Source organism: Penicillium subrubescens (assembly GCF_028828155.1).
Source record: "Penicillium subrubescens strain IBT 31985 chromosome Unknown utg000006l_segment0_segment0, whole genome shotgun sequence".
Taxonomy (NCBI): domain Eukaryota; kingdom Fungi; phylum Ascomycota; class Eurotiomycetes; order Eurotiales; family Aspergillaceae; genus Penicillium; species Penicillium subrubescens.
In genome coordinates, this window is record NW_026643156.1 from 2,999,798 (window position 1) to 3,024,796 (window position 24,999).

Below are 24,999 nucleotides of genomic sequence, written 5' to 3' on the forward strand. Positions count from 1 at the left end.
CCCGCCTTTTAGGTCAACTTCGTGACTTCTCCAGTTCCTGTTCCCTCTTCTCTCTTTCACACCACAATCATGGCCGGCCTAACTGAAGCACAGGTAGCCTCGTTCCACGAGAACGGCTACCTGGTCGTCCCTGACTACCTAAGCCCAACTGAGATCGCATCTCTCTTGGCCGAGACCAACACTCTACTCAACGACTTCTCGCTGGACTCACACCCGCTCACGCAATTTACCACCGGTGATGATGACCAGGCCGAACATGTGGGCGATGACTACTTCTTGAACTCGGGCGACAAGATCCGGTTCTTCTTCGAACCGGACGCGTTCACCACCGAGCCTGATCCGCTCACAGGTCGCCCCGCACTGATCAAACCAAAGCACCTGGCCGTCAACAAGATCGGCCACTCTCTGCACACGCTCTCGCCTCCATTCAAGGCCATCTCTCTGAACGAGCAGAACGCCGCCGTGGCCAAATCTCTCGGCTTCGTCGACCCGCGCGTCCTCCAGAGCATGGTCATCTGCAAGCAGCCCTCCATCGGCGGCGCGGTCCCATCGCACCGCGACTCGGAGTTCCTGTACACGAACCCGCCATCAGCGGTCGGGTGGTGGTATGCCTTGCAGGATTCCGGACCTGGCAATGCGACACTGGGTATGTGGAAGGGTTCTCATAAGGGTCGGAAGGGCGGACACATCGCCCGCCGGTTTGTGAGGAGGGCTGATGATAAGGGGACGGAGTTTGTTGAGAATGATGGGCCTTCTTTGCCGAAGGGTATGGAGGAGGAGAAGGTTGAGGAGCCTTCTGATGAGGATTTGGAGATCTTGACTGTTAAGGCTGGGTCGCTGGTTTTGATTCATGGGAATGTGCTGCATAAGAGTGAGAAGAATACTAGCCCGAAGAGTCGGTATGCGTATACCTTCCATGTTATTGAGGGTGCTGAGGGGTGGGAGTATGATAAGAGGAATTGGTTGCAGCCTCCTGAGGGTGGGTTTTCGAGGTTGAATCAGTCTTAAATTGGGGTTTCTCAATGGGAATACAGCTTTGGGGTTGTAGTTTGAGGATGTATATACAAATATCATCACTTCATACAAATTATGATTGCGTAGACTGAAAGTTGCTTTTCCAGCTTCCTGTAGTATACGGTAGATACGATTAGTGGCCTGTGTAGAGCTATCTAAAGTTTTGCGTGCAGTGGAAGTGGAAGATACCTATGACTGACAAGGAATACATAGTACGTTTGATTTTGTACTCAGAATCAAACGAATATCAAGTTTAAAAAGCTGCTTTGGACACCCCAGAGGATTGGCTATACAGATCTTCACGACCATCACGACCAACGGATGTCATAAGAAGTATGCAAGAGCATAACTACTTTCCATTGATATGATTGGTTAACTGGGTGCTTGATCCGTGCTTCCAGGCGGTGGGAGCTCCAGCGGCAGAAAAAAAGTTCGTGGCCAACCCCGCCGCGGTTGCGTCCTTCATTCCTTTCCGGCCAGCGCCATTCTTTGTTCCTCATCTCTTTTCCTCAGTATCTTACCGGATATTTCCATTCTTAGCCCATCTTCGGTCACTGCTGCGTCGAATTTGGCTATCTGTCCCTCGTTGATTCCCGTCGATCGCGGCTGACACCCGCCTGCGACGATCAAGTCAGCTTTGAGTCACCTTGCCATGTCCTACCCTTGACCACGGCGCAATGCAGCCCCCAGAGAGCTCTCAGATCGACCTGGGCAAGGCCCAGGTCATTGATCGTGTTCCTAAAGTGATCAAAGAACTGAAATTTGGTGTTCTGTATGTGGACCCACTTTTATTCTCGGCTTGAGGTCCAAGCTGTAGTGATTTCGCGTGAGACCGGTCGCTAATTACTATCTCTCTTACAGGACCAACGATGATATTGTCAGTCAAGCTGTGGTCGAAGTTTCGGACCGCAAGTTCTTCGACCTCGATCATGACAGAGCGGTTGTTTCCAATGGTCCGCTTGATGCGCGCATGGGTATTTCCAACAAGACGGCACAGTGCAAGACCTGTGGACACATGTTGAAAGAATGTAACGGTCATTTCGGTCACGTCAGGCTCGTCTTGCCTGCCTTCCACGTCGGTTACTTCAAGCGCGTGATTGGAATCCTCCAAGAAATTTGCAAGGAATGTTCTCGCATCCTACTCCCCGAGACAGAGCGCCGTGCCTTCCTGCGCGAGATGCGCCGCCCGGGATTGGATAACCTCCGACGAATGCAAATCGCTAAGCGTATCAATGAACGTTGCCGGAAAACTCGACAATGCGAACACTGCCAGGCGATCAACGGTGTTGTGAAGAAGGCTGGTTCGAGTGCTTTGAAGATCACCCACGACAAGTTCCGCGCATTCAACTCCTCCACTTCGGTCAAGAAGCAGCCTCCGATCAGCAAAACCATCTTTGATGAGTCCTTCGCCGAAGCTCGAAATGCCAACTCAGAAATCGAGAAGCATTTCAAGAAAGCGCAGGATGATATGAATGCTCTGCGCGTGTTGAAGCTTTTCAAGAGAATCTCCAACACCGATTGTGAACTCTTGGGCTTGGATCCAAAGGAGGCCCGACCGGAGATGTTCCTCTGGCAATTCATACCAGCTCCTCCGGTCTGTATTCGACCGTCTGTGGGCCAAGAAGGTGCCTCGACAGAAGATGACCTCACTGCCAAGCTTGGAGATATTGTGCAGTCGAACATCAATCTGAAGAACGCTCTGCTGAAAGGTGCTCCGGTGCAAACCATCATGGAATGCTGGGATTACATGCAACTGCAAATCGCAGTCTACATCAACAGTGATGTCCCCGGGCTGAACAAGGCTGATCTAGGCAAGCCCATCCGTGGTTTTGTGCAACGACTCAAAGGAAAGCAGGGTCGATTCCGTGGTAATCTGTCAGGAAAACGTGTCGATTTCTCCGGTCGTACAGTCATTTCGCCAGATCCGAACCTGCGAGTCGACGAAGTTGCCGTTCCTGAACTTGTGGCCAAGAACATGACATACCCCGAGGTTGTGACTCGTTACAACAAGGAGAAGCTCCAAGCGCGTGTATTGAATGGATCTAAGAAGTGGCCCGGAGCCAACTATCTTATGAAGAAGGATTCAACCTTCAAGATGATGCTGAAGTATGGTAACCTTAAGCATGTTGCCAATGAACTTCAGGAAGGTGACACAGTCGAGCGTCATATCGAGGACGGTGATATCGTTCTCTTCAATCGACAGCCCTCGCTGCACAAGCTCAGTATTCTTTCCCATTTCGCCAGAGTCCGGCCGCATCGAACTTTCCGATTGAACGAATGTGTCTGTAATCCTTACAACGCTGACTTCGACGGTGACGAGATGAATCTGCACGTCCCTCAGACAGAAGAGGCTCGAGCCGAAGCTATGGAACTGATGGGTGTGAAAAACAACTTGGCAACTCCCAAGAACGGCGAGCCTATCATTTCTGCCATTCAGGATTTCATCAGTGCTGCCTACCTGCTGAGCAGCAAGGACAACTTCTTCGATCGTCGATCATTCACCCAAATTTGTCTCTACATGCTGGGTCATGAAACGAAATTCGACCTCCCGCCGCCCTCCGTTCTCAAGCCCCAGATGCTCTGGACCGGCAAACAGGTCTTCAACATTCTGATGCATCCCAACAAGGAAGATCCTGTGCTTGTCAACTTGGATGCTGCTTGTCGTGAATTCAAGCAACCCAAGGATGGCCGGCCAAAGGATCTGGATCCGAATGATGGCTGGCTAGTGATCCGTAACTCCGAAGTCATGTGTGGTGTCATGGACAAATCCACTATTGGTTCTGGAAAGAAGGACAATGTGTTCTACATTATGCTTCGTGATTATGGCCCACCAGCTGCTGCTGAAGGCATGAATCGTCTGTCAAAGCTCTCCGCCCGTTGGTTCACCAACATCGGCTTTTCCATCGGTATCGGTGATGTTTACCCCAGCGCTCGACTGGTCCAGTCCAAGAATGATCTGGTGGAGACGGCTTATGCTGCTTGTGACGAGGTCATTGCCAAATACAAGGCTGGTACACTGGAGAAGTACCCCGGTTGCGACGAATTGCAGACAATGGAGAATCAGCTGTCCGGTATCCTCAGTAAGGTCCGTCAGCAAGCTGGTGACGAGTGTATTGCCCAGCTTAGCAAGTACAACTCTCCCCTGATCATGGCTACATCCGGTTCCAAGGGTTCCAGTATCAACGTGTCCCAGATGGTTGCACTTGTGGGTCAGCAAATTATCGGTGGTTCGCGTGTCCAGGATGGTTTCCAGGATCGAACGCTGCCTCATTTCCCGAAGAACGCGCGCCAGCCTCCGTCCAAGGGTTTCGTTCGGAACAGTTTCTTCTCTGGTCTTTTGCCTACGGAGTTCATTTTCCACGCCATGTCTGGTCGTGAAGGTCTGGTCGATACTGCTGTCAAGACTGCCGAAACTGGTTACATGTCTCGTCGGTTGATGAAGTCACTTGAGGATTTGTCTACTAGATACGATGATACAGTTCGGAATTCGTCGGCTGCTATTGTGCAGTTCCAGTACGGTGACGACAAGCTGGATCCCGTGGATATGGAGGGCAAAGCCAAGCCAGTCCACTTCGACCGAACCTTCATTCACTCTGAGTCGACTACCTACAACAATGACGAGCGAAGTTTGTTGCCGCAAGAAATCATGGAAGTCTGCGCGGAGATGCTTGAGAAGGAGCGTGCTAAGCTCGTCCGCTTTGATCTGATGGGCAACGAACTGGGATACATGGATCGCAGCGACCATGGTGTCGACCAGTTTGAAAGTGCCCGTGACTTCCTCGACTCTATTGAGCATTACGTCCAGGATAAGGCCGAGAAGCTGATCGCTCATGGTGGCGACTACGATCCCTCCGATGCCAGAAGCCGAAAGGGCTTGGACCATACCGGCAAGTTGACCGAGACCACTCTCCGGGCTTTCATCGCCGCTTGTCTATTGAAGTACAAGAAAGCCCAAGTCGAACCCGGCCATGCCGTCGGTGCAGTCGGTGCCCAGTCCATTGGTGAACCCGGTACTCAGATGACCTTGAAAACTTTCCATTTCGCTGGTGTTGCCGGCATGAGTATCACTCAGGGTGTACCCCGTATCAAGGAAATTATCAACGCCTCCAAGGAAATCAGTACTCCGGTCATTGCCTGCGAGCTGGTCACCAAGGATCAAATTGCTTCGGCTCGCATTGTGAAGGGTCGGATTGAGAAGACGTATCTTCGCGATGTGATTCACTCGATCACAGAAGTTTGGACAGGCAATGAGGCCTACATTACTGCCAAGATCAACCAGAAGACGATTGACGATCTGCAACTTGAAATTACAATGCCCCAAATTCTTGCCGCCATCAAGAGCCACAAGCGATTCAAGGGTGACGACCTCAAGTTCCGTACCACCCGCAACTCCATCACCCTTCTGATCGACCTTGACCCAGCTAGCAAGGCAGGCCTGTCGAAGACCGAGATTGCCGCTACCAGTGCCGATCCCTTCTTGCGTCTCAAGCATCTGAAGCGCATGATGCCCAACATCCAGATCATGGGTCACCCGCAGGCTGCCCGTGCCATCATCCGAACCGATGAGAAGGGAACCACCAACACCCTTCTTGTGGAAGGCTACGGTTTGAGGGATTGTATGACTACTGCTGGTGTGGATGGTCTGCACACTAGAACCAACAACGTCATGGAGGCTCGCGAGGTTCTCGGTATCGAGGCCGCCCGAAGCACAATCATTACTGAAATTAGTGAGGTCATGAAGGACATGGACATTGATCCTCGTCACATGCAGCTCCTCGCCGACGTTATGACCTACAAGGGTGAAGTACTGGGTATTACTCGTTTCGGTCTGGCCAAGATGCGTGACTCCGTTCTCCAGCTGGCCTCGTTCGAGAAGACTGCCGATCACCTCTTCGACGCCGGTGGTGCAGGCCGCACTGATCTCATCGAGGGTGTGTCGGAATGTATTATCATGGGCAAGACAATGGGTCTGGGAACCGGTGCCATGGAAGTCGTCCGCAAACTCAACTTCTACGAGGGACAGATTGGCGCGCGGAAGACTGGCTTCGAGGATGCTTGGACTGAGCTGTGCGAAGCGCCTCAGCCAACCAGAGGCAAGAAGAGAGTCCGGTAGTGGTGATCGCTCCTGCCGTTATCCACTTGCTTCTTGCATCAGCATTGTTTTCCTGGCGTTTCTGAGGGGCCTTGTTTCTATCATCTGCTCGGCTGTCTGTCTTTCTCTCTTCCTGCTGAGGCAGACCCCCATTCTGTACATGTACATCACCCACTAGCGCCCATATTGGCGGCTGTTTTCTGCAACGTTAGCGATAGTGACGATATGGAAATGACGAATTCTCTTTCTCTATGCAAATTGAATTTTAGTAGAATGTAGAACAGTCAGTGGTCGTTTGCTCTTGTAGGTCTTCATGTATTCGTGGGTTAGGAGCAAACTGAGGACTGTCACTCTTCCCTTTCTTCGCGTTGTACTTTTTCGGACCACCCCCGTCAGACGTTTATATCGAACTCGCCGAGGCATCCTTTCATGCCGCGAAACAGCGTTTCGGCTCGTTACATACTTCGCCTACCGATATCTCGTGTTTTATTCTGGCGGTACAATATCATAGACATGCGATACGTCCATTGCAAGCTTGGTTTTGCTTCCAACAGGCCTCTTGCAGATTGGAAGTTCGTCTACGGCCCTTGTGCAGAAAACCGTGAACCGCTGATGCGGACTATCATAATCTTGAATCACGGTTATATTGGTCTTGTATTCAGGCAGAACAGTAAGTTTTGAAACTTTGACGACTCCTTCCAGATTGACCAGATTGATATTAGTATCCAAATTAACCAATCCGAATTAAATAGTGAAATGCAGAGCGAACTCCCCTTGTGAAGTAGTGGATTGGAAAAATTGGGCTACTCCGATCCTTTCCCTTCGAAGACTTGATAAGATGATGGAGGATATCAATGATAGCCCACCCAAGCCACCGAACACTAACGAATCAGACGACGAAAAGGGCTGGATCCTGTATATCGGACCGATATACAACCGCCGAACTGTCAACGACATCCTCATTGATATGTGGCGTGGTGGAGAAGACGAATGGATCACAAATATCGGCGGCGTAGTCCAAAGAACCGCCGATGCAGTCCAAGTAGTTGATTTCTGGTATGTCAACCCAAGCTAAACCTATTTCCGTACATGAGAACCACCTCATAACCTCCACGAAGCTCCCCGATTGGACACACTCCCACTAGCGACTCCTCCTCTAGGTTCGAAATAAGGCGCGAGCAACTATCCCAAGCCTCCCCTGACCCATCCCCCGATAACAAGGGTCTTCAATTCTACCTCTGGGGCCGCCGAGCCCTCTGCTTCGAAAAAGTCTACCGCTCAATCCTCTACCTAGCAATACACCACCACTCCCTCCCATCCTACCACCAAAGCAACACGCAACTCTTCCGCGAAATCTTCAGCCAGGCCCAAAAAGCAATCGACAATTGCGCAGAACTCATCCCGCGCTGGTGGTACCACCACCGCCACGGGTATATCTGGAATATCCTGCGGAGCACGTTCGGCGCCGCGGTGCAGATTATCGCCGCCGTGTTGGGGAGTTTGAATGTTCGCAGGCCCGGGGGTGGATGTTGGAGCCACCGACGAATTGGGCCGCGCTTGTGAGGACGTGATTCGCACGTTTGAGGTATTGGGGTGGGGAGTCGATTGATGTGGATTTTATGAGGGCGACGTTGGAGAGGATGTATCAGGGGACTTGTCGGTTGGCGGGGGTGAGGGCGGATTTTGTGTTTCATTCGTGAGAATAGAGGATATGGGTGTTTATTGGGTTGTATTGGAAGGTGGATGCGAAAAGTGATTTATGAGTGACGACTACATGATAATACGTTAGAGAGTTACAGGTACGAGGTCTTACTGTGTTTGGAAGATATTGGATCGAATGTCCATTGTGAGGCTGTAATTATCTAATGTACAAGGTTATACCCTCCTTCCCCTGAAAGGAAAATCAAAAATGAGAAGAACTATGCGCCGTGATATGACATCCGCAGCTCGCTCCGGCTTACCGCCCTGCTAAGATCTCATCTCCACAACCTAGGATAGGATAAGGAAGGAAGATGCCATCCATGGCAGGGATCAATCAGCCAGGAGAATTGCAGAGGTGGAAAAAACGAAACAAATAAAAACGCCTGGTGCGACCCCCAACCCATCATCCAAGGACAATGGAAAGGGGGTAGCCATGCAAAACGTTGCGGGAAATAACCGAAGCAACGCCCAAGAGGCACCTTAATCCGCCAGAAATGTTTCCACCAACCCGGAAGAGACTAGCTCCATCCTGGGTTAAAATGTTCAGCAGAAAAAACTTCCCTAGGGGGGTTGCCATGCATTGTCGTGATTGGATAGGGTTATGAAATACAAGGTGAAAGGGGTGAAATCGTCATGCTGGGGAAGACGTGGCGTGGGGAACAGGAGGAGGGTATTTATCGAGAGACCAGATTATAGTATCTGGTTGGATCATCGGAAGGTATTTAGGGGTCGTGTCGGAAGGTACAGTTGTCGCCCTTCCGGCACTTGCCTTCCTTCCAGAACCGGCAGGCAACGAGTCCGACCTTGTACTATTTTCCAAATTAGCATTTCGGATTGAGCAAAGCATAATGTGTAATCAAAACTTACAGGCTTGAGATCGTTCGCCTTAGTCCGCTTGCCACGACTCCACTGGTTGTCGTATGGGTCATCATAGTGACCACTGTCACGGACTCGCTTGCGCTCGGGATCCTCGTAACTCTGGGTCGAGTTCGAGGGACCAGCTTGCTGATTCTGTCCGGCGAATTGCGAGAACATAGCGCCCAGATTAGGTTGCATCTGTGGCTGCGACTGCACCGGCTGCTGCTGAGCGAAGCCAGTTCCCTGCTGGAACTGCTGCATCACGCTCATGAGCTGCTGGAAGTCCACACCCCCTGGCACAGCTGGTGGCTGAGCGATAGGCAGTTGTGGAATCTGGGGGACCAGAGGGACCTGAGGCTGACCCTGCTGTTGGCGGAACATGCTGATGGTCCGCTCGAGGTCGGACATGGGCGCCTGCTGGGCAACTGGCGGAGGCGCAGGTTGCTGCTGCGGGGTCCCGGCCTTGATGATTTGCAGTAGGCTTGAAATATCAAATCCAGGGTTTCCCACAGCTGCAGCTGGCGCTGGCACTGGCGCAGAGACAGTGACGGCCGCGGCAGCAGCGGTAGCGGCTGCAGGCTTGGGATTGACATAGTCAAAGTAACGTTCCTGTCGAGCCTATTGCAATGGTTAGTTAGTAATCAGCCAACGTCAAGGTTCTTTTGATTCAAAGGTAAGCCGGACATACCTTGACATTGTCAGGGATTTCGCCAAAGGGAATGACTTCAGAAGCGTTTTCATTCGGATCAGCACCAGGAGGTTCCTTCGGAGTAGGCGGGACATCAGCAGGAGAAGCGTGGAACACCATGAGAGTGGTCGCCTCGCGCTGTTCTTGAGCGGTCTTCTCATTGCTGACAGGAGGTTCATCACCGCCACGCTTAACAAAGTTGGCGCTTTTCATGTCCGCGGACTCAATGAGAATCTCAGATAGCCCATTGTAATCATTAAGAGTAGTCTCCCGGATGCCACCAAGGTCATCTTCCTCAAGTTCCTCCAGATCCTTGTGAAGTTTGAGGACACTACCCTCTCCCTTAACATCGCCCATACCGCGCATAGATCCATCGCCGGGACCAAGCTCTTCGTCCGGATCGTGAGTGAACAGCCGAACTTCAGTCAGTTGATCATCCGGCTTCCACGTAACACGAAGCTTGCGCCGCGCTTCCTTGCGGAGGCGCTTCTGGCGCTCCTCTTCAGTCTCCGGTGGTTTGTCTTCTGCAGGCTTGGCGACAGCCGCCTGCTTGGGCTTGCTAAGGTCCGCCAGGATGTCGCCGAAGGAGAACGCGGGCTTCGGAGCCGGTGCAGTCGGTTTGTCTTTGCTTTCTGGCGGCGGCCTATCGTGAAAGTTAGTACATTCGTGCGTCGATTCAAGTGCAAAGCGGGAAACATGATATAACATACGTTGGCTTCGCAGCCGCTTGAGCTGCTTTTCGTTCCGCGTTGGTAGTGCCCAGTCTCTTGGATGCTGAACTGAGTGCCCCAAAGATGACAGTCGGCTTGGGGGCCGCGATTGGCGGCTTTGGGCGAGGAGCAGCCGGCACAGGAGCAGACTTACCGTTCTGGATGCCCTCTGAAGTACGTTTGATAGGACCGTTTGACGCAGAGGTCGGCTTAAGAGTGTCCTTCAGATTGGAAGTAACAATCATCCGCTTCGTAGCGGGTTGACCATTGCTCTCACCATCCCGCAAACGTTTGGCGCCCACAATCTCTGCTGACGGCGAGTCTCCTTTAGCGGGTGACTCTTCCTTGATTGGCTTCGCATTACTCTGCTTCCTTTTGGTAGATGCGGCGGCATTGTCTAGGATAGTCTGCGCGAGGTCCTTGACGCGGGGTGTTCCCTTCTTGAGGAATCGTGGAAGCAGCTTCGCCATGTTGGTTTTCTGCAGCAATTCCTCGTCTACAGTCACAAATCGTGCAAGAAGCTAACAATTGAGTTAACATCCAAGTAAGAGTCTAGTATATGGTTGAGATTCATGTTAATTCTTGAAATAGAACGCACCTTCAGCAAGTTCGATGTCAACGAGCCTTCCAAATCAGCGGCCTGGAACCGATCCGCCAGGAATGAGTAGAACACGGACAGTGTTACCGGATGTTCGCCAAGCCTGTGTTATTGCGATAATTAGCGATCTGAATGAAACGAATGAGACGAAACAAAGATAAGGTCAAAATGTAATTGGTCAGCATGCAAGATGGTAGAATCTTTGTAGAACCGAAGCATTGGCAGCCCTTCCATTTCGCTAGACCGGGGTCAAATTTCATTCATCCGGTCTCGCGGGATGGCATAGAGTAGCTTTTCTGAAGGCATCCCTCACGACTGCTTAGTCGTAGCCACCTGCAGCTTTGACCTCTCCGGCGGACTTGGGCACGATCTCACAAAGTAGTGTATTCGGCCTCAAGACAGCAAGACGAAGCCTTAAATTCTAGCCAGGATCATTGGTAATCAAATAGAAAAGTTCATCCAGGATCACAAAAGACAGGATTACGTGGGTCTTGCTCTTAATTCCCTTCAAAAGTTTTATGGCCATGCCAACCACAGGAAGAAAGTGCAGCAGGGGAAAGAAAAGGATCAAAGGGAGGAGGGGGTCATACTTCTCGACGATGACAGGGTGACCTGTTTCTAAAGTGGCGGAGATAATCTTCTCCATGGTGCGACGCTGGAGAGCCACGGCTTGCTTAAGTTTGGTTGCCTTGTCATTGTCCCCATGGTTCTCTGCGGTTTTCATTGCTTGGACTTGGTCTTTCCAGCCATCACGGAGCCCTTTAACAACATCCTTGAATGCAACCAAGGAGGCCTTTACTTTCTCGGCAGGGACGCGCAGATTACGCGGAGACCAAACCGCTTGTATTGTGTCATAGTGCGCAGCTTCAAGAGGCTCACTTGATCGAACCGCAGGAAGGGGAGACGGTTCTGGGTCAACCTCCAAATCGGACTCGTCAGAACTTCCACTGTCCGACTCTGTCTGCTGCTTCTTTTGTCCCTTTATACCAGTCTTCTTGACCTGTGGGGCCTTCTTAGCTGGGGCCTTCTTGGGTGCGGGGGCAAGGGCAGGTTGATGGGGGATTCCAGCAGGTCTCGGAGCAAGTCCGCCTAACTCAATTAGTAAAGGTAGAAAAAAAGACATAAGGGTTATCAGATATAAAATTCGTACCAAGTTGAGCGACACCAGTATTCTGGGGTGTGGTTAGTTGTGGCTGAACTGAGAGATCGTTCTGGAAATAATTGAAAAGCCCATCGGGTCTTTCAAAGTCCACCGAGCCTCCGAAGGAAAAGTTACTAGGCAGAGGGTGCGACGCATTCGACGACCGAGCCATCTCATTGAGAAATGACGGGTCGATTGTTTGATGGGAAACTCCGGACTCAGTACTCGGGAAGTCGTCATTAGTGAGGTCGATGGTGTTTGACAAGAGGTCCTGGGGAAAGCTCGAGGGCATAGAATATTGCATAGAGGACTGTGGGGCACTGGTGGAATATTCCGGTTGCTGCTGTCTTGCTTGTTGTTGTTGTTGATGTTGAGGTTGGTGTTGTTGGGGGGGCGTTCGAGATGGGAAAGAGTCTTGGAGAGGAAGTTGTTGCGGATGGAAGTAGCCCGGCTGGTATGAGTATGAGGGGAAGTTCGAGCTCTCGGATGGATTGATCGAAAGAGGATCGAACGGCATTTGGCCCTGCTGATACTGCGAAGTTTGTTGTTGGGTTTGGTATTGAGGGGAATTTGCGTATCGAGCTGGAGTCTGCAGCGGGTTTGATTGCCAAGAAGGAGGAGGAATTGAGGAGTAAATGCCGTGATTGGGGTCGGACTGAGGGGCGAGAGGGTTCTGATGCTGTTGCGCTCGCTGCTGCTGTTGTTGGAATACGGGATGATCCCAGGTGATCCCCATTGGCGCTTGCTGCTGTGCAGACGGATTCTGTTGCTGTGACGGCGCAGCTTGAGGTTGGAGCTGAGGATCCTGATACAAAGCATCGATAGAAGACCAGTAGTCCGCCGACGGGACCCCCTGTGGAGCTCCCGCATGGGGCAGACCCGGCATCTGATTTTGTGCCGATGACTGCTCCATGATGGTTGGCGTCCACGAGTGAAGTCAACTCGTCGAAGAGACGTTTATTGCTACAGTCCCAGTATCACGTGTATCCAATAGTTTGAGTTGCTGACCGCCTGCCGGGAATGGAGATGGCGCGGGTAGCGGAGAATAGTTCGACCGAAGGGATTTTGCGGGGGATCAAAGCTGTGTGGATCAACTAAAGTGTGGAAGAAAGCACCATGAGAAGAGAGTCCAAAGTGATCAACGAGGATCGAAAGCTGATCGAGCTGATGCAGCAGAATAGTAATAAGAGTTTTTCTTTCTTTTGAATACTGTTCTTTCGTACCTTTTAAACTGCAGTTTCTGCTTGGCTTGGCGTCTTAAGAAAAGTGTGGTCTTTCTGCCTCAGGCATAAATTGCTGATTTCTGGTTGCCAAATTTCTCAGGCTGTCAGGCTCTTTTGGCTCTGCAAGTTATGGGTTGTTCCCGTGACGATAAAGAGAGACCCCCTGGTCTTCGCTCAGCGTCTTAAGCGACTTAGGATGACGCGCCTGCAGCAATACACTGGAGAAAAGAAATGGAACGACCACGAGATCTTCAAGGATCTCGAGAGCTTATGTCTCTCTGAACTGGGCGTCTTTTCTCCGTCACGTTTGTACTTGTTCCAGTCTGTTTCCCGTCTTCTGCAGAGTCTTTTCTGCTCCTGCCACGCTCCTTCAAGACTTGTCTCAGAAACCCCTCACTTGAGTGAGAAGAGTCAGGCTCCTATACAAAGAGCCAGTCTAGCAGCATAGCCATTTGCTTTACGTAGAAGGAAAAGGGGAAATTGGGGGATGGGGGAGGGGAGAGGTGGTAGTGACGGATGGTTGACGGAAGGGGAGTTGAGGTCGAACGGGAATAATGAAATCCTGTAGGCCCACTGAACGGTAATGGGCAGAACGGGATGTCCGCCGTACAGAGCGCGATCCGAATCCGTAATCAGGCACGCTAGGCGTACGTTACAGTATTTCTATTACCAAGCGCCTTGATGGAGAAAGGGCGGCTAGACATGGCATGTGATCTCCAGGTTTGCACTATTTGCTCTCTATATTATGTCAGCCTCTCCGTGGATGCGGCCAGGTGGAGCGACTGGAGGGAGGCGATGTCAACAGTCGCAGAGTATCCACGCCGTCCAGTTAGGGACCTTTTCTAAGCCTGTCTCTCATGTCGTGAAACTGCTTCAGCTGTGACTGTGTTCTCGACTGTTGTCTGTGGTGTTCGCCTTTGCCATGGCGCATCCCATGTCCCTCCGAGACCGACAGGTCGGTAAGTGGCCGCATACTCCTCCCCCGCGACATATCGACAAATTTCCGAGGCTGACTGAACCCCCTATGATCTAGCGTCAATCCAAAAGCTGCTGAATTTGAATCATGATCCAAAGCCCGCAGATGACAATGCCCATGAGTCGTCTACTCACGGGGGCCTTATCTCCCAATCCACCCCGATCTTGAATGAAGATGGCGATCCGATCTGGAAGGTCCTGGTGTTCGATGGCATGGGCCGGGATGTCATCAGCAGTGTGCTGCGAGTTAATGATCTCCGAACTTGGGGAGTGACTATTCACTTGTATGGCATGCTCTCAGCCCCTATGTGATCTTGAGGAACCCGAACCGCTAACCAACAACGCTTCCAAAGGAACATCCACTCCCAACGATACCCCATTCCCGATGTCCCGGTTGTCTACCTTGTCGAGCCCAATGAGGCTAACATCCAAGCCATCACACGCGATCTCTCCCAAGGGCTCTACTCCCCAGCCTACGTGAACTTCCTCTCCTCCGTCCCTCGGCCCCTCCTCGAGGACTTTGCTTCACAGATAGCCGCTTCCGGTGCATCGGAGCACATCGCGCAAGTCTTTGACCAGTATCTCAACTTTATTGTCGCAGAACCAGATCTCTTCAGCTTGGGCCTTGGAAATGATGCATACTACAAGATCAACAGCGGGAAGACCAGCGACGAGGACTTGGATGCGATCGTCGATAAGGTCGTCAGTGGTTTGTTCAGCGTGAGCGTTACTATGGGTATGTGCAGCTTGCTGACCGACTTGAGTATCATGCTTTCTTGTTTTGTCGGGTCGCTGACTGATTCTACTAGGAACGATCCCCATCATTCGATGCCCCAAGGGTGGTGCAGCCGAGTTGATCGCCACGAAGCTGGACCGCAAACTCCGTGATCACATCCTCAACTCAAAGGACAATCTCTTCTCAGGCGGTCAGAGAGCCTTGCCTGGAGTACCCTCGTCTCGTCCTGTTCTGATCATCATGGACCGCAATGTCGATCTGGTCCCGATGCTCTCTCACTCTTGGACCTACCAATCACTGGTGCAAGATGTACTTCAGATGCGCTTGAATCGGATCACGCTGGACGCGGACGAGCAGGGCTCGGGCAAGGTTACAAAGAAGTCGTACGATCTAAACAGCAACGACTTCTTCTGGCAGCGAAATGCCGGGGCACCATTCCCTCAGGTCGCCGAAGACATTGATGCTGAGTTGACACGGTACAAGGAGGATGCGAATGAGATCACAAAGAAAACTGGTGCGTCTTCCATTGAAGATCTCCAGAACGATACTAGCGCTTCTGCGCAGCACCTCAAGGCGGCTATCACGCTGCTCCCGGAATTGCGAGAGCGTAAGGCCGTGCTTGATATGCACATGAACATCGCCACTGCCCTGCTGAAAGGTATCAAGGACCGCCAGCTGGACAACTTCTTCGAGCTGGAGGAGAATATCACTAAACAGTCCAAGTCACAGCTCTTGGAATTGATTAATGACCCCGCCAAGGGTAGCAACCCGCTGGACAAATTGCGTATCTTTGTCATCTGGTTCCTCAGCACAGAGACCGAGCTGAACCGCGCGGAAATGACCCAATTCGAGGAGGCCCTGACCAAAGCCGGTGTAGAGGATGTCACCCCTCTTTCCTATGTTCGACAGGTCCGTGAGATTACTCGGATGACCATGATGACCACCGCGGCCCCAGAGCAGCAGTCCTCCTCGGATCTGTTCCGTGGATTCTCTTCGCTTTCCAATCGTCTCACCGATCGCATCACCTCTGGTGCCCTGGGTGCCAACTTCGACTCCCTCATCTCCGGCGTGAAGAACTTCTTGCCCGCAAACAAGGATTTGACCGTGACCAAGATTACCGAGTCCATCATGGACCCGTCCGCGGCGTCCAGTTCTGCTATCGCCAAGACAGAAAATTATCTCTACTTCGACCCACGCAGTGCCAATGCTCGTGGCGCCATGCCCCCTGCCTCCGCGTCTCGAAATACTCAAATGCCCGGCGCAATGGGTGCCTCGGCCCCTGGCATCAATGCCACCTTTGGCCAGCGCCGGCAGGCCTTCAATGAGGCTATCGTCTTCACCGTCGGCGGTGGAAGTATGGATGAATACGGCAATTTGCAGGACTGGGTACACCGGACTAGTGGCCAAGCAGGCGCGGATGGTGCGACATCTGCGAATCGCACTACTGGTCGTCGCCGGGTCGTCTACGGCAGTACGGATTTGATGAACGCGACCGAGTTCCTGACAGATTCGTTGGCGCCTTTGGGTCGGGAGAGTTAGATACCTTATTCTTCTTTTCCCTTTGCTTTTTTGGATAAAAGATATCTTTGGTAGCCAGGTCGGCGAGGTAGATTTGATGGTTTGTAAAACATATTTATAATGCAAGCACAAGCAACCCAGTGCATGTCTACAGATTCATCCCAAAACTACAAATAATTACGATATTGTGAAAAGCTTTAAGATACGGTTGGCGAATAGGCGAAACGAAATCGATTAATATGAAGTTAAGGTGAATTGAACGCAGACAAAAGTGGATTGGCCACGACCCTAACTATTGTAGTGGTAAGTTACCACTCTAATTTCCGAGACAGATATTTACAATTTGATGTTTCCCCTCTCTGAGAGATCGTTCACTGTGTTTCCAATCACCTCTGCTATTGCGAGGACTTTCTCTTCTTGTAGTCTTCGTCCGACGACTTGAATGCCGACTGGAGTCCCGTCTGAGAGCACTGGATCATCTAGAGTCATGTGTTAGTTGAAGAAATAGCACTTTCGATGAACATTCACTTACAATCATCGTGAACTAGTTTATCCAGCTCATTCAACGGCACGTAGTCCTCGTCGTCATACCGATCTATATCTTTCTGGACCTCTGTGACGGGTATACCACAAGCAGTGAAGTCAAGGACATTGGCAAGGGTGGAATATCCTAGATAGAATTAGTCATTGTCTTTCTCCTTATTGATAATTCTTGTGGGTTTCTCACCAAAATACCGTACTTTCCCACGCACAGGGGCAGGCGTCGGAGCCACAGGCATCAGGAATACATCCACTGGTCTCCCAGTGCCAGTAATCTCAGCAGTACTATTCCAATATTCCAGATATGACCTTCTGTAATCGCGAATGGCAATATTGATGCCATTGATTTCGGTTGCGCTCGCCTCCGGCTGTGGCAACAGACCGAACACGGTTGCGGGCACGGGTTTTGCTGCATCTACCAGCCCGAGGTCGACTCTGTGTGGTGGCTCTCCGGATAGCTTGATTGCCTCATGGAAGGCTTTGCCTCCATCGATGGTTACGGCTCTTTTCTGTGTCCGGGGTTAGTGTCTTGGGGGAAATGGGGGACTCGGGGTACATGCCCACAATGAGAATGTCTCTCGGTGACTTGGGGGATTCCAGTCGATGACCTGCGCTTGATTAGTAAAGAGATATAGATGACACGCTGTAGACATGATCATACCGAGTGTCCCAAGGATTTCAGTTTGTTCACCACAATGTCCATCGCTCTTTGCACCGGTGGCTGGACATTCACATAATGATCCGTTCTCATAATACCGAATGAGAGCTGAAAGACTCCGGACGCACTTTCCTTGAATTGGGTATAGATTTCCTCTCGCCAGGGTATTTCATGGACGAGCGGATCATTCATCCAAGGGCTTAGACTAAGCAAGCTTCTCATCGCATGGGTAATGGCCTCAGGTAATGGGGCCATAAATCCAAGTACGAAAGGGATAGCTGTCTGCCCATCCACTAAAGATGAAGTCCCTTCATAGGGAACTCGTCCTGTCGAAGGTCGTATTCCATAACATCCATTCCATACTGCGGGCACACGCACAGAGCCTCCAATATCGGTACCCATGCCGAGTGGGCTTCCCTTGAGAGCGAGTAACCCCCCTTCGCCACCGGAGCTGCCACCAACGTTGAAACGCCTGTTGCATGGGTTGGCAGTGTGTTCTATGATGTTGTTAAAGGTGTCAATCGTGAATGAACCAGTCGGAACACTTGTCTTGACGAAGAGAACTGCTCCAAGTCGTCGAAGCAGAGTGGCGATCTGGCTTTCACGGGAGATGCTTGTGGCATTGCCCACCAATCCAACAAACCCCATAGTTGTATCAACATCTTTGATGTTTACCACATCTTTGAGGCTGACAGGTAGCCCGTGAAGGGCTCCGATGGGCTTTCCGTGTTTCTTAATGTACAAGTCACACGCATCGGCGTCTCTCAGGGCTGCTTGGAAGAATATCTCGTGTAGACAGGATATCTATGAAAAATGTTTATTAGCGCTCTGGGTGTCTTGAATGTAATTGACTGACCATCTGATGTGCTAGTGCCGCTCGATGACAAAAAGCCATGGTTACTTCACGAGAGGATAGCATGCCGCTCGCTAACTGCTCCAACAAGGAAACACAATCCATTTCTGTGATCATCACCTCTCGGCAGGAGAGGTAGCTCTGGATGGTTCCTTTTCGTAGATCAGGCACATCTTCAGGTGAGGGGAGAGGCTGTGCCAGGCGCCATTCGGATGGAATCAAGGCTAGCAAAGCATTGCGTTTATGCTCGCCAGCTAGTTTCCAGGATTCTGTTGCACCCATTTTGATTTCAAATAAGACAGGAGAGAGTTCAATGTTTTGCTAATAGACGAAAGTTTTTCAGATTCGACGGAGACACCAGGGTCTTTATACCCAGACTCGACCTTCGCAAAAAAGACTCATGATAGAACATCTAAGAAGATGTGAAGCCAGCATAGTCCTAGTCCAGACTTGACCAATCACGATACAATCCTTTGAGAACCCGTTTCGCAAACATTGACTGATTTGGTTAGCCTCCGTCCTGGCCGGCTCCCGGCTTACATAGCGGGGGATAAGCCATGTACTTCCAAGTCCATAAGATCATCCATTTCGCAAAATTCTCTGTATCAAGTCTCGGTTTCTGAATAATGCCGTCCTGATAGGCGTCTTTCTTGTTGTAAAATCTTTCTAGCTTGCTAATCTCACTGCCAACTTCTTGATCAGTGATGGTTCGTGGAGCAGGCATGAGCCGAGGCTGTGCAAATTGTCGCCAGCGGAAGGTCAAGGTTAGTGAGATATGTTGTATTCGGTCCAGACATCTCCGATCCTAAGCTCCTTCAGTGTGATGAAAGTCAACCGGAATGTGCTCGATGCCTAAAGTCTGGGAAAAAATGCCCTGGCTCGGTGCTTGGTTTGGTTTTTCTCGCGTTCAATGGTAGGGGTTCCACGAAATCTAAAAGAATCGAACATGACTGTCGAGACACGAGACAAATCTACCAGCCACTTATTAAGAGAGATTCAACGACTACTTTGCAGCAAATATCTTCTACCTCCGCGTTGCCAAGTGACATCCACACCCCAGACCCAAGTGACTTACTGGAGACACAACTCAGAGCATCCTTCATTTCCTTCTTCATCCGATCAGGGCCAAATAAATCGCGCAGCCAATCATGGCTCGAGTCTTCTATTCTCAGAACAGAAAATATGAGCATCCCTGGATGGAGGGAGTCAGTACTCGCCGCAACGCTAGCGCTCTATGGGACCAGTGAACAAAACCCAGGAGCAATCGCAGCCGCATACAAATGGTACAACCATGCCCTGTGCTACCAGCGTCAAAATCTGAGGCTCTTCATCGAGAATCCATCCGTTCAAGTCAATGAGATGCATGTATCAATGGCGGTTATCCTAGCCTACTCCGAGGTCGTTCTTCCGTCCCATACTAGGGCTTTTTCTCAGCATATCAAGGCGGCAGCTACATTGCTCCAAATTGTCGGTCCAGAAGCATGTATGCATGACAATCTTCACCAAATTTTTCTTACTATTCGACTATACATGGTGAGATTTCCATCTCTTTTCATTGCCTGATATTAACCTCATCTCAGGTCTACGAGTCGTTTGGGGAACGAAAAGTGTCTATCTTCGCATCCAACGATTGGATTGATGTACCGTTTCAAAACAGAGAGAAAAGCTCGTTGGACCTCGTGATTGATTTGCTCCTTCAGATCCCCGGAGCTAGCCCACGCATGGCTGCAACCCTGCTCGAAGGGCTATGGCGTCAGCTCGTCCAGAGCAATCCTGACTTGATATCTTCGCCTCGACACATCATGCTTAAGCAAGTCTTGGGGTTTCGGGACCTCTGGGATTGCGTACCAGATAGATTCCGCCACTCAAGCTCTGAGGCTGCCATTGCACTCGCATTATACAATTTTGGTTGGATAACCTCTCTCTCACTGCTGAAACAATGTGGCGATCATGCGGCTGAATACGCTGAGCTCATCGATAGCCACTGTGGGACAATCCTAGATGCAGCAGCTTTTGTGTCAACCATTGAGGATGGCTGTAGTTACATCCGGCTAACACCACCCTTGAGGAGTGTCTTGCAATACAGCAGCAACCAGGGCCAACGAAAAAGCGCGCTTTTATTTATGCGGGCGTGGGGAAAGTCTATCAACTTGCTGCAATTGTCTACTGGCCCGTTTGGCCAAAATTGGCAATTTCATGATTCAGATTGAACTAAGTGTGTGGAGAAAACAATAGATAATCCTCAATGTCCCTGTCGTTCCTATGAATTCCGTCAAGTATTCTCTACTATTCCAGCCTCCTATGAGATGAGACAAGAGAAGAATCGAGATTTCAGATGTTGTAACCAGTTTCAACATAATTTTCTCGAATGAACTAATGTTGCCTCTTCAGGAAATTTTCCATCTGTCTAATTGCCAGAGATGTCTCCACAACCGCCGCTCAACACTTTCGCCTTCCAGGGCGACAGCCTAGAACCAAAAGTTCCAGAAAAATGAGCTAACCATTTTGGCTCTCCAAATCACTTGTTTGGCTTGCCATTTTCCTTCGGCCGCCTCCTTTGCCCCCATGTTGGCGATTTGCTTCTTACAGAGGGGAGTGATGTCAGTAGATGATCATGCCCGTGGTGTCGAATGCACCACCGAACGCCACCAGAATCAATTATAAATATTCAACATGAATAAGCCTTTGAGGTTGTTTTGAAAATCAGATCAATCAAGTGCCTTGCAACAAGCAACAAAAGCAAAAAACCGACTTCCAAGGAAGTTAAAAAGCACATTCAAAATGACAGACCGCCGCTACGGAAGCCGTGCCCTCGGTAGCACCTACGATTACGACACTACCGGTACGACCTACGATACCACTGGAACCAGCTATGATCCCACTGGCTACAGCACCTACGGCACTGACGGGTACGGTTCAACAGGCTATGGTGCCGCCAACACTGGCTACGGCACCACCTACGACACGGGCTATGGCACCACCACCTATGATCCCAGCAGCGGTGCCTACGATCAGCATCTAGATTACCACACCGATGGCTCTCGCCGTCATCACCGTGAGCGACTTGATAATAGCGGCGTCTACCGCCACCGGGACGTGGACCGTCGTGACGATGGTACCACTCATGTTCACCGCGAGTACGATAACCCCAACACTGGTACCAGCTACCACCGGGACTACGAGCGGTAAACTATGGGGAGATGAATAAAAGGAGGAATCCCGTCTTAGATTTGGATCTAAGCGTGTGTATAGAGGTTCACGTCTTCATGAGTGATGCGAGAATGAAGGGGGAAAACTACGCCGAAAAAGGTATAAAATGGTCCTGAGAGGCCAGAACCCAAAAAGAAAAGAAAAAATCGAGAAAACCGCAAAAAATGACAAAAAAGATGCCCCTGTTTTCTATGGAACTGTCTTAATCGACCAAGAAAATATCACGATCGTTAATACACACTCGTTTTATTCGTTTACGACTTTTCACAACTAAGACTCGGAGAGGTTTGTCGGTTGTATGTTTACATGTACAGGAGCAAGTTTGAGTAGGAAAATTTTACTAGCACCTTAGCTGGTCTTGTAGACTTGCCTGCGTTATATAGATTTGAATTCATTATGCAAGCGTTGTATGAGCGAAAACTAAGTTAGTCTTGGGATCGGCATACCTGTCTGTACCTTAGTTGCCTCCCGCGTATTTGTATTAATTGTCATTTTATATGGATTTTAAGGCTAGGCCTATATACAATGAAATATGTTTAGAATCAGTGTCACTTACTTTAGACATCTTCCCACTATGAATTAGAGAGATTTTGTAAATGTGTATAGTTAGTTCCATGCGCAAAAGTCCCGAAACTGATCGCCCCGAGGCTGAACGCCGCTGATGCCTGAGGCACCAGGCGCAGCAGCAAGGCTCCACCGCATCGTCACCCCCCAACTTACGCTCCAACTGTTCCCTCGGGCACCTCAACCTGTGTGCAGCCAGTGCCTCGAGTTGGGCTGAAACAGATTTTTCTTAACAGCGCTTCTCATGTCCCTGTGATCATGTCCAGGAGGACGCTGGGTGGAGGTCGTGTTCTAGGCACTCCGAGCGCACTCGCATCAGCCCCATCCCCGCAGCCGAAGCCAAGGGTGCTATCGCCAACCACCAGCAGCGTTTCCCTGAGCTCCCAAGCTTCCGCTTCTCAATTCTCAGCCGAAACCCAAGACCTTACTTCACGCATATCGCTTGAGAATGGCGACACTTCAATATCTGCAGCTCCGGCGGCGCCCGGAGCTCAGCTCTCGTGTCCGATCTGCAATGAGGAGATGGTATGTCAATACTCGCCTCCGCCCTGGAATTTCTCTTCGAATGTCGATGAAAGGATATACTGACTGTCTTGAAGGTGACTTTGCTGCAGCTTAATAGGTAACAAACATCCCCCGGTTTACCCTTTATCCCCGCATCCCTCGCGCGGCAATTGATCCATCGGCAGGCATCTCGACGACATTCACCAGAACCTAGAAGACGACAGACAAGATGAAGTCAAGGATTGGTTCAAGGTTCAAATGGAGAAAGCGAGGCGCTTCCAACCCCTTGCCGTGCTAAATCAAAAGCTCAAGGGCCTGGACGTGTTCGAGTCGAACGAGAATCAGAACCCTTCGGTTCCTAGTCGCCCTGTGGCAACTCACGCAGGACCACCCGAGCCCTCGATTACCCCGAAGCTATTGGACCCGGAGGATCTGATCACGAAGGAACATTGGCAAGCTCCCGGTCTCTATGACAGTTGCTTGGAGCCCTCATGCGGGAAACGACTCAATACGACCAATGGATGCGTGAACTGTCGGAAATGCGGGAAGCTTTTCTGTGAGGAGCATACAATGTACCAGATCAAATTATCGAGGTCGGCACAGCACGAACCAGTGAGAGGAATCTGGGCTCGAGTTTGTGAAACATGCTACAAATCGAGAGAAGGCTACAATGATCATACAGGTGAGTGTGCCGTGGCCCTAGCAGTTCATTTGACGGAGGACCAAAGCTTATAATCTATAGGATTCGTAAGAGATCAAACGGATGCTTTCAAAAAGATTCGAAAGCAGACAGTTGATAAGGATTTCCTCGAAGTCTCTCGCCTCGAGAAACGCTTAACACGACTCACACAACTTTTGGCCAGTCTCCCGCCAGACCAAATACAGAACAGTTCGACGAAGCTGTTCTCTATCGCATGGCAGAGTGATCAAAGGAAAGCTCTAGAGCAGACAGTAGTCAGCTGGCAGGATGACGCCAGCGTCTCACGTTGTCCTTTCTGCCAGCAAGATTTTTCTGGATATTCATTCCGGAGGCACCACTGCAGAACTTGCGGACGGGTTGTCTGTGGTGACCTAAACACGGGCTGTTCCAGTGAAATTGGACTAAGTATTACACCTCGTGAGTCTGAATTTGCATCACTTGTAACATGAATATCACTCTAATGGTTTCCAGTTTCCAAATCGTCAGAAAAATCCACGGCAAAGAATCTTATTAGTGTCGATGTGAGGCTTTGCAAAGAATGCAAGAGTACCATCTTCGATCGGCGAGACTTCGAAGCAGATGTCTCGAAGAAACCTCCCGAGGTCAGGGCGTATGAGAACCTTGTCCAGTTCGAAAGAGGCATCCGCCTTCACTTACCCAGGTTTCAGAAGCTTCTCACTGGACTACAGTTTGTCTACCCACCTTCAATAACATGTCACATGTAACTTACTAGTCCATGAAATAGAGATCCAAGGCGGCCACCATCTTCTGCACAGATTGCCGATGCTTCGAAAGTCCGAAAGCGACTCATCGATTCATTTGCCAAGTACAATGTTGCGGCTCGGCGGATCCGTGACTTACCAACCGACTCTCCCACTCAACAACGGCTACAGAAAGCTATATACCAACAAGCCAGCAATTTCTTGCATCTTCACATGTTACCCTTGAAATCTCTTCCTAAAGTTCTCAAGCATGCCCCCGCAGGAGATCTCACGCCAAGTCGTACATCATCTCCAAGCACACCAATAAATGAATCATCGGCTGGTGCTCGACCGCAAGATTCTGCACTTGCTTCGATCAAATATAACAATCGGGTTGCCGCCAGTGGCAGCACCAGCAGCTTAGCCAGCGACGCTAGCAGCGCCGTATCAGCACTCGAGGCGGAAGAAAAATCCCTTCGAGAACGGCTGATCGTTCTTGAAGAGCAGAAATTCTTTGTTTCCGAGATGATCGCAGATGCGAACCGACGTCGCAAGTTCGACGAAGTGAGCAGTCTAGCGGTCAATGTCGAGGATCTCAGTCGTGAAATCGACCGAGTCAACGGAATGCTCGCTGGACTTGATTTTGAAGGCGTTTACACTGGCAATTTACAAGCCAATGCTTGATCTATACTTTCGTTTTTTACGTGCAATGGGCACAGATTCATTGCGATTCGGTTTCATCTGCTTGTCTGGACTGTATTTTCCTTGTTGATTGTTGACATTTTGACGGGCGTTTTGAGCACTTGAATTGAAATGTGCATAGCTTTGGGCGTTGAAGGTCATCCAGGGAATGAATTGCTAACCACTCTTGATTATACTCCAAAGTCTTTTTCATTACATCCATATGGTCTTTATGTAGCATCCAGATCAAGCCCACCCTGGACGGGCATAGTTCTTCGTGATGTATCACTATCTCAGCTTCCCTCGCGGCCTCCGGTGGGGGGTTCTTCCGCAA

The 24,999-nt window shown here is 50.4% G+C and overlaps 9 protein-coding genes across 9 annotated transcripts; 7 read left to right on the forward strand and 2 right to left on the reverse strand.

The window, feature by feature from the left end:
• Positions 1–69: 69 nt before the first annotated feature.
• Positions 70–1,008, forward strand: N7473_009611 (phytanoyl-CoA dioxygenase family protein; the record flags this gene model as incomplete). The annotated part of the gene is made up of 1 exon (XM_057155550.1): positions 70–1,008. The coding sequence occupies one exon, from the start codon at positions 70–72 to the stop codon at positions 1,006–1,008; it is 939 nt and encodes a 312-aa protein (XP_057006680.1).
• A 683-nt stretch (positions 1,009–1,691) lies between these two features.
• On the forward strand, positions 1,692–6,127 carry N7473_009612 (DNA-directed RNA polymerase III core subunit RPO31; the record flags this gene model as incomplete). The annotated part of the gene is made up of 2 exons (XM_057155551.1): positions 1,692–1,786; positions 1,876–6,127. 2 exons carry the CDS (start codon positions 1,692–1,694, stop codon positions 6,125–6,127), a joined length of 4,347 nt encoding a protein of 1,448 aa, XP_057006681.1.
• Positions 6,128–6,944: 817 nt separating this feature from the next.
• On the forward strand, positions 6,945–7,669 carry N7473_009613 (uncharacterized protein; the record flags this gene model as incomplete). The annotated part of the gene is made up of 2 exons (XM_057155552.1): positions 6,945–7,162; positions 7,225–7,669. 2 exons carry the CDS (start codon positions 6,945–6,947, stop codon positions 7,667–7,669), a joined length of 663 nt encoding a protein of 220 aa, XP_057006682.1.
• Positions 7,670–7,954: 285 nt separating this feature from the next.
• N7473_009614 (uncharacterized protein) lies at positions 7,955–12,715 on the reverse strand (the record flags this gene model as incomplete). Its single annotated transcript, XM_057155553.1, has 7 exons — positions 7,955–8,616; positions 8,675–9,283; positions 9,354–9,996; positions 10,064–10,584; positions 10,662–10,764; positions 11,252–11,750; positions 11,812–12,715. The coding sequence occupies 7 exons, from the start codon at positions 12,713–12,715 to the stop codon at positions 8,530–8,532; spliced, it is 3,366 nt and encodes a 1,121-aa protein (XP_057006683.1). The 3' UTR covers positions 7,955–8,529.
• A 1,097-nt stretch (positions 12,716–13,812) lies between these two features.
• sly1 (syntaxin-binding protein) lies at positions 13,813–16,423 on the forward strand. Its single transcript, XM_057155554.1, has 4 exons — positions 13,813–13,984; positions 14,059–14,284; positions 14,354–14,736; positions 14,810–16,423. Exons 1-4 carry the CDS (start codon positions 13,948–13,950, stop codon positions 16,273–16,275), a joined length of 2,112 nt encoding a protein of 703 aa, XP_057006684.1. The 5' UTR covers positions 13,813–13,947; the 3' UTR covers positions 16,276–16,423.
• Positions 16,424–16,590: 167 nt separating this feature from the next.
• On the reverse strand, positions 16,591–18,587 carry N7473_009616 (uncharacterized protein; the record flags this gene model as incomplete). The annotated part of the gene is made up of 6 exons (XM_057155555.1): positions 16,591–16,733; positions 16,787–16,924; positions 16,982–17,303; positions 17,355–17,402; positions 17,456–18,256; positions 18,309–18,587. The coding sequence occupies 6 exons, from the start codon at positions 18,585–18,587 to the stop codon at positions 16,591–16,593; spliced, it is 1,731 nt and encodes a 576-aa protein (XP_057006685.1).
• Positions 18,588–19,487: 900 nt separating this feature from the next.
• Positions 19,488–20,515, forward strand: N7473_009617 (uncharacterized protein; the record flags this gene model as incomplete). Its single annotated transcript, XM_057155556.1, has 2 exons — positions 19,488–19,838; positions 19,886–20,515. The coding sequence occupies 2 exons, from the start codon at positions 19,488–19,490 to the stop codon at positions 20,513–20,515; spliced, it is 981 nt and encodes a 326-aa protein (XP_057006686.1).
• Positions 20,516–21,086: 571 nt separating this feature from the next.
• On the forward strand, positions 21,087–21,494 carry N7473_009618 (uncharacterized protein; the record flags this gene model as incomplete). Its single annotated transcript, XM_057155557.1, has 1 exon — positions 21,087–21,494. The coding sequence occupies one exon, from the start codon at positions 21,087–21,089 to the stop codon at positions 21,492–21,494; it is 408 nt and encodes a 135-aa protein (XP_057006687.1).
• Positions 21,495–22,337: 843 nt separating this feature from the next.
• On the forward strand, positions 22,338–24,668 carry N7473_009619 (uncharacterized protein; the record flags this gene model as incomplete). Its single annotated transcript, XM_057155558.1, has 6 exons — positions 22,338–22,604; positions 22,679–22,701; positions 22,769–23,265; positions 23,326–23,700; positions 23,755–23,971; positions 24,029–24,668. The coding sequence occupies 6 exons, from the start codon at positions 22,338–22,340 to the stop codon at positions 24,666–24,668; spliced, it is 2,019 nt and encodes a 672-aa protein (XP_057006688.1).
• Positions 24,669–24,999: the final 331 nt, after the last annotated feature.

Coding starts and splice junctions, on each gene's coding strand:
- sly1 (XM_057155554.1), top strand. CDS start 13,948: ATGGCGCATCCCATGTCCCTCCGAGACCGACAGGTCG. Junction 14,285..14,353: donor TGGGGAGTGACTATTCACTT/GTATGGCATGCT, acceptor ACGCTTCCAAAG/GAACATCCACTCCCAACGAT. Junction 14,737..14,809: donor CAGCGTGAGCGTTACTATGG/GTATGTGCAGCT, acceptor TGATTCTACTAG/GAACGATCCCCATCATTCGA.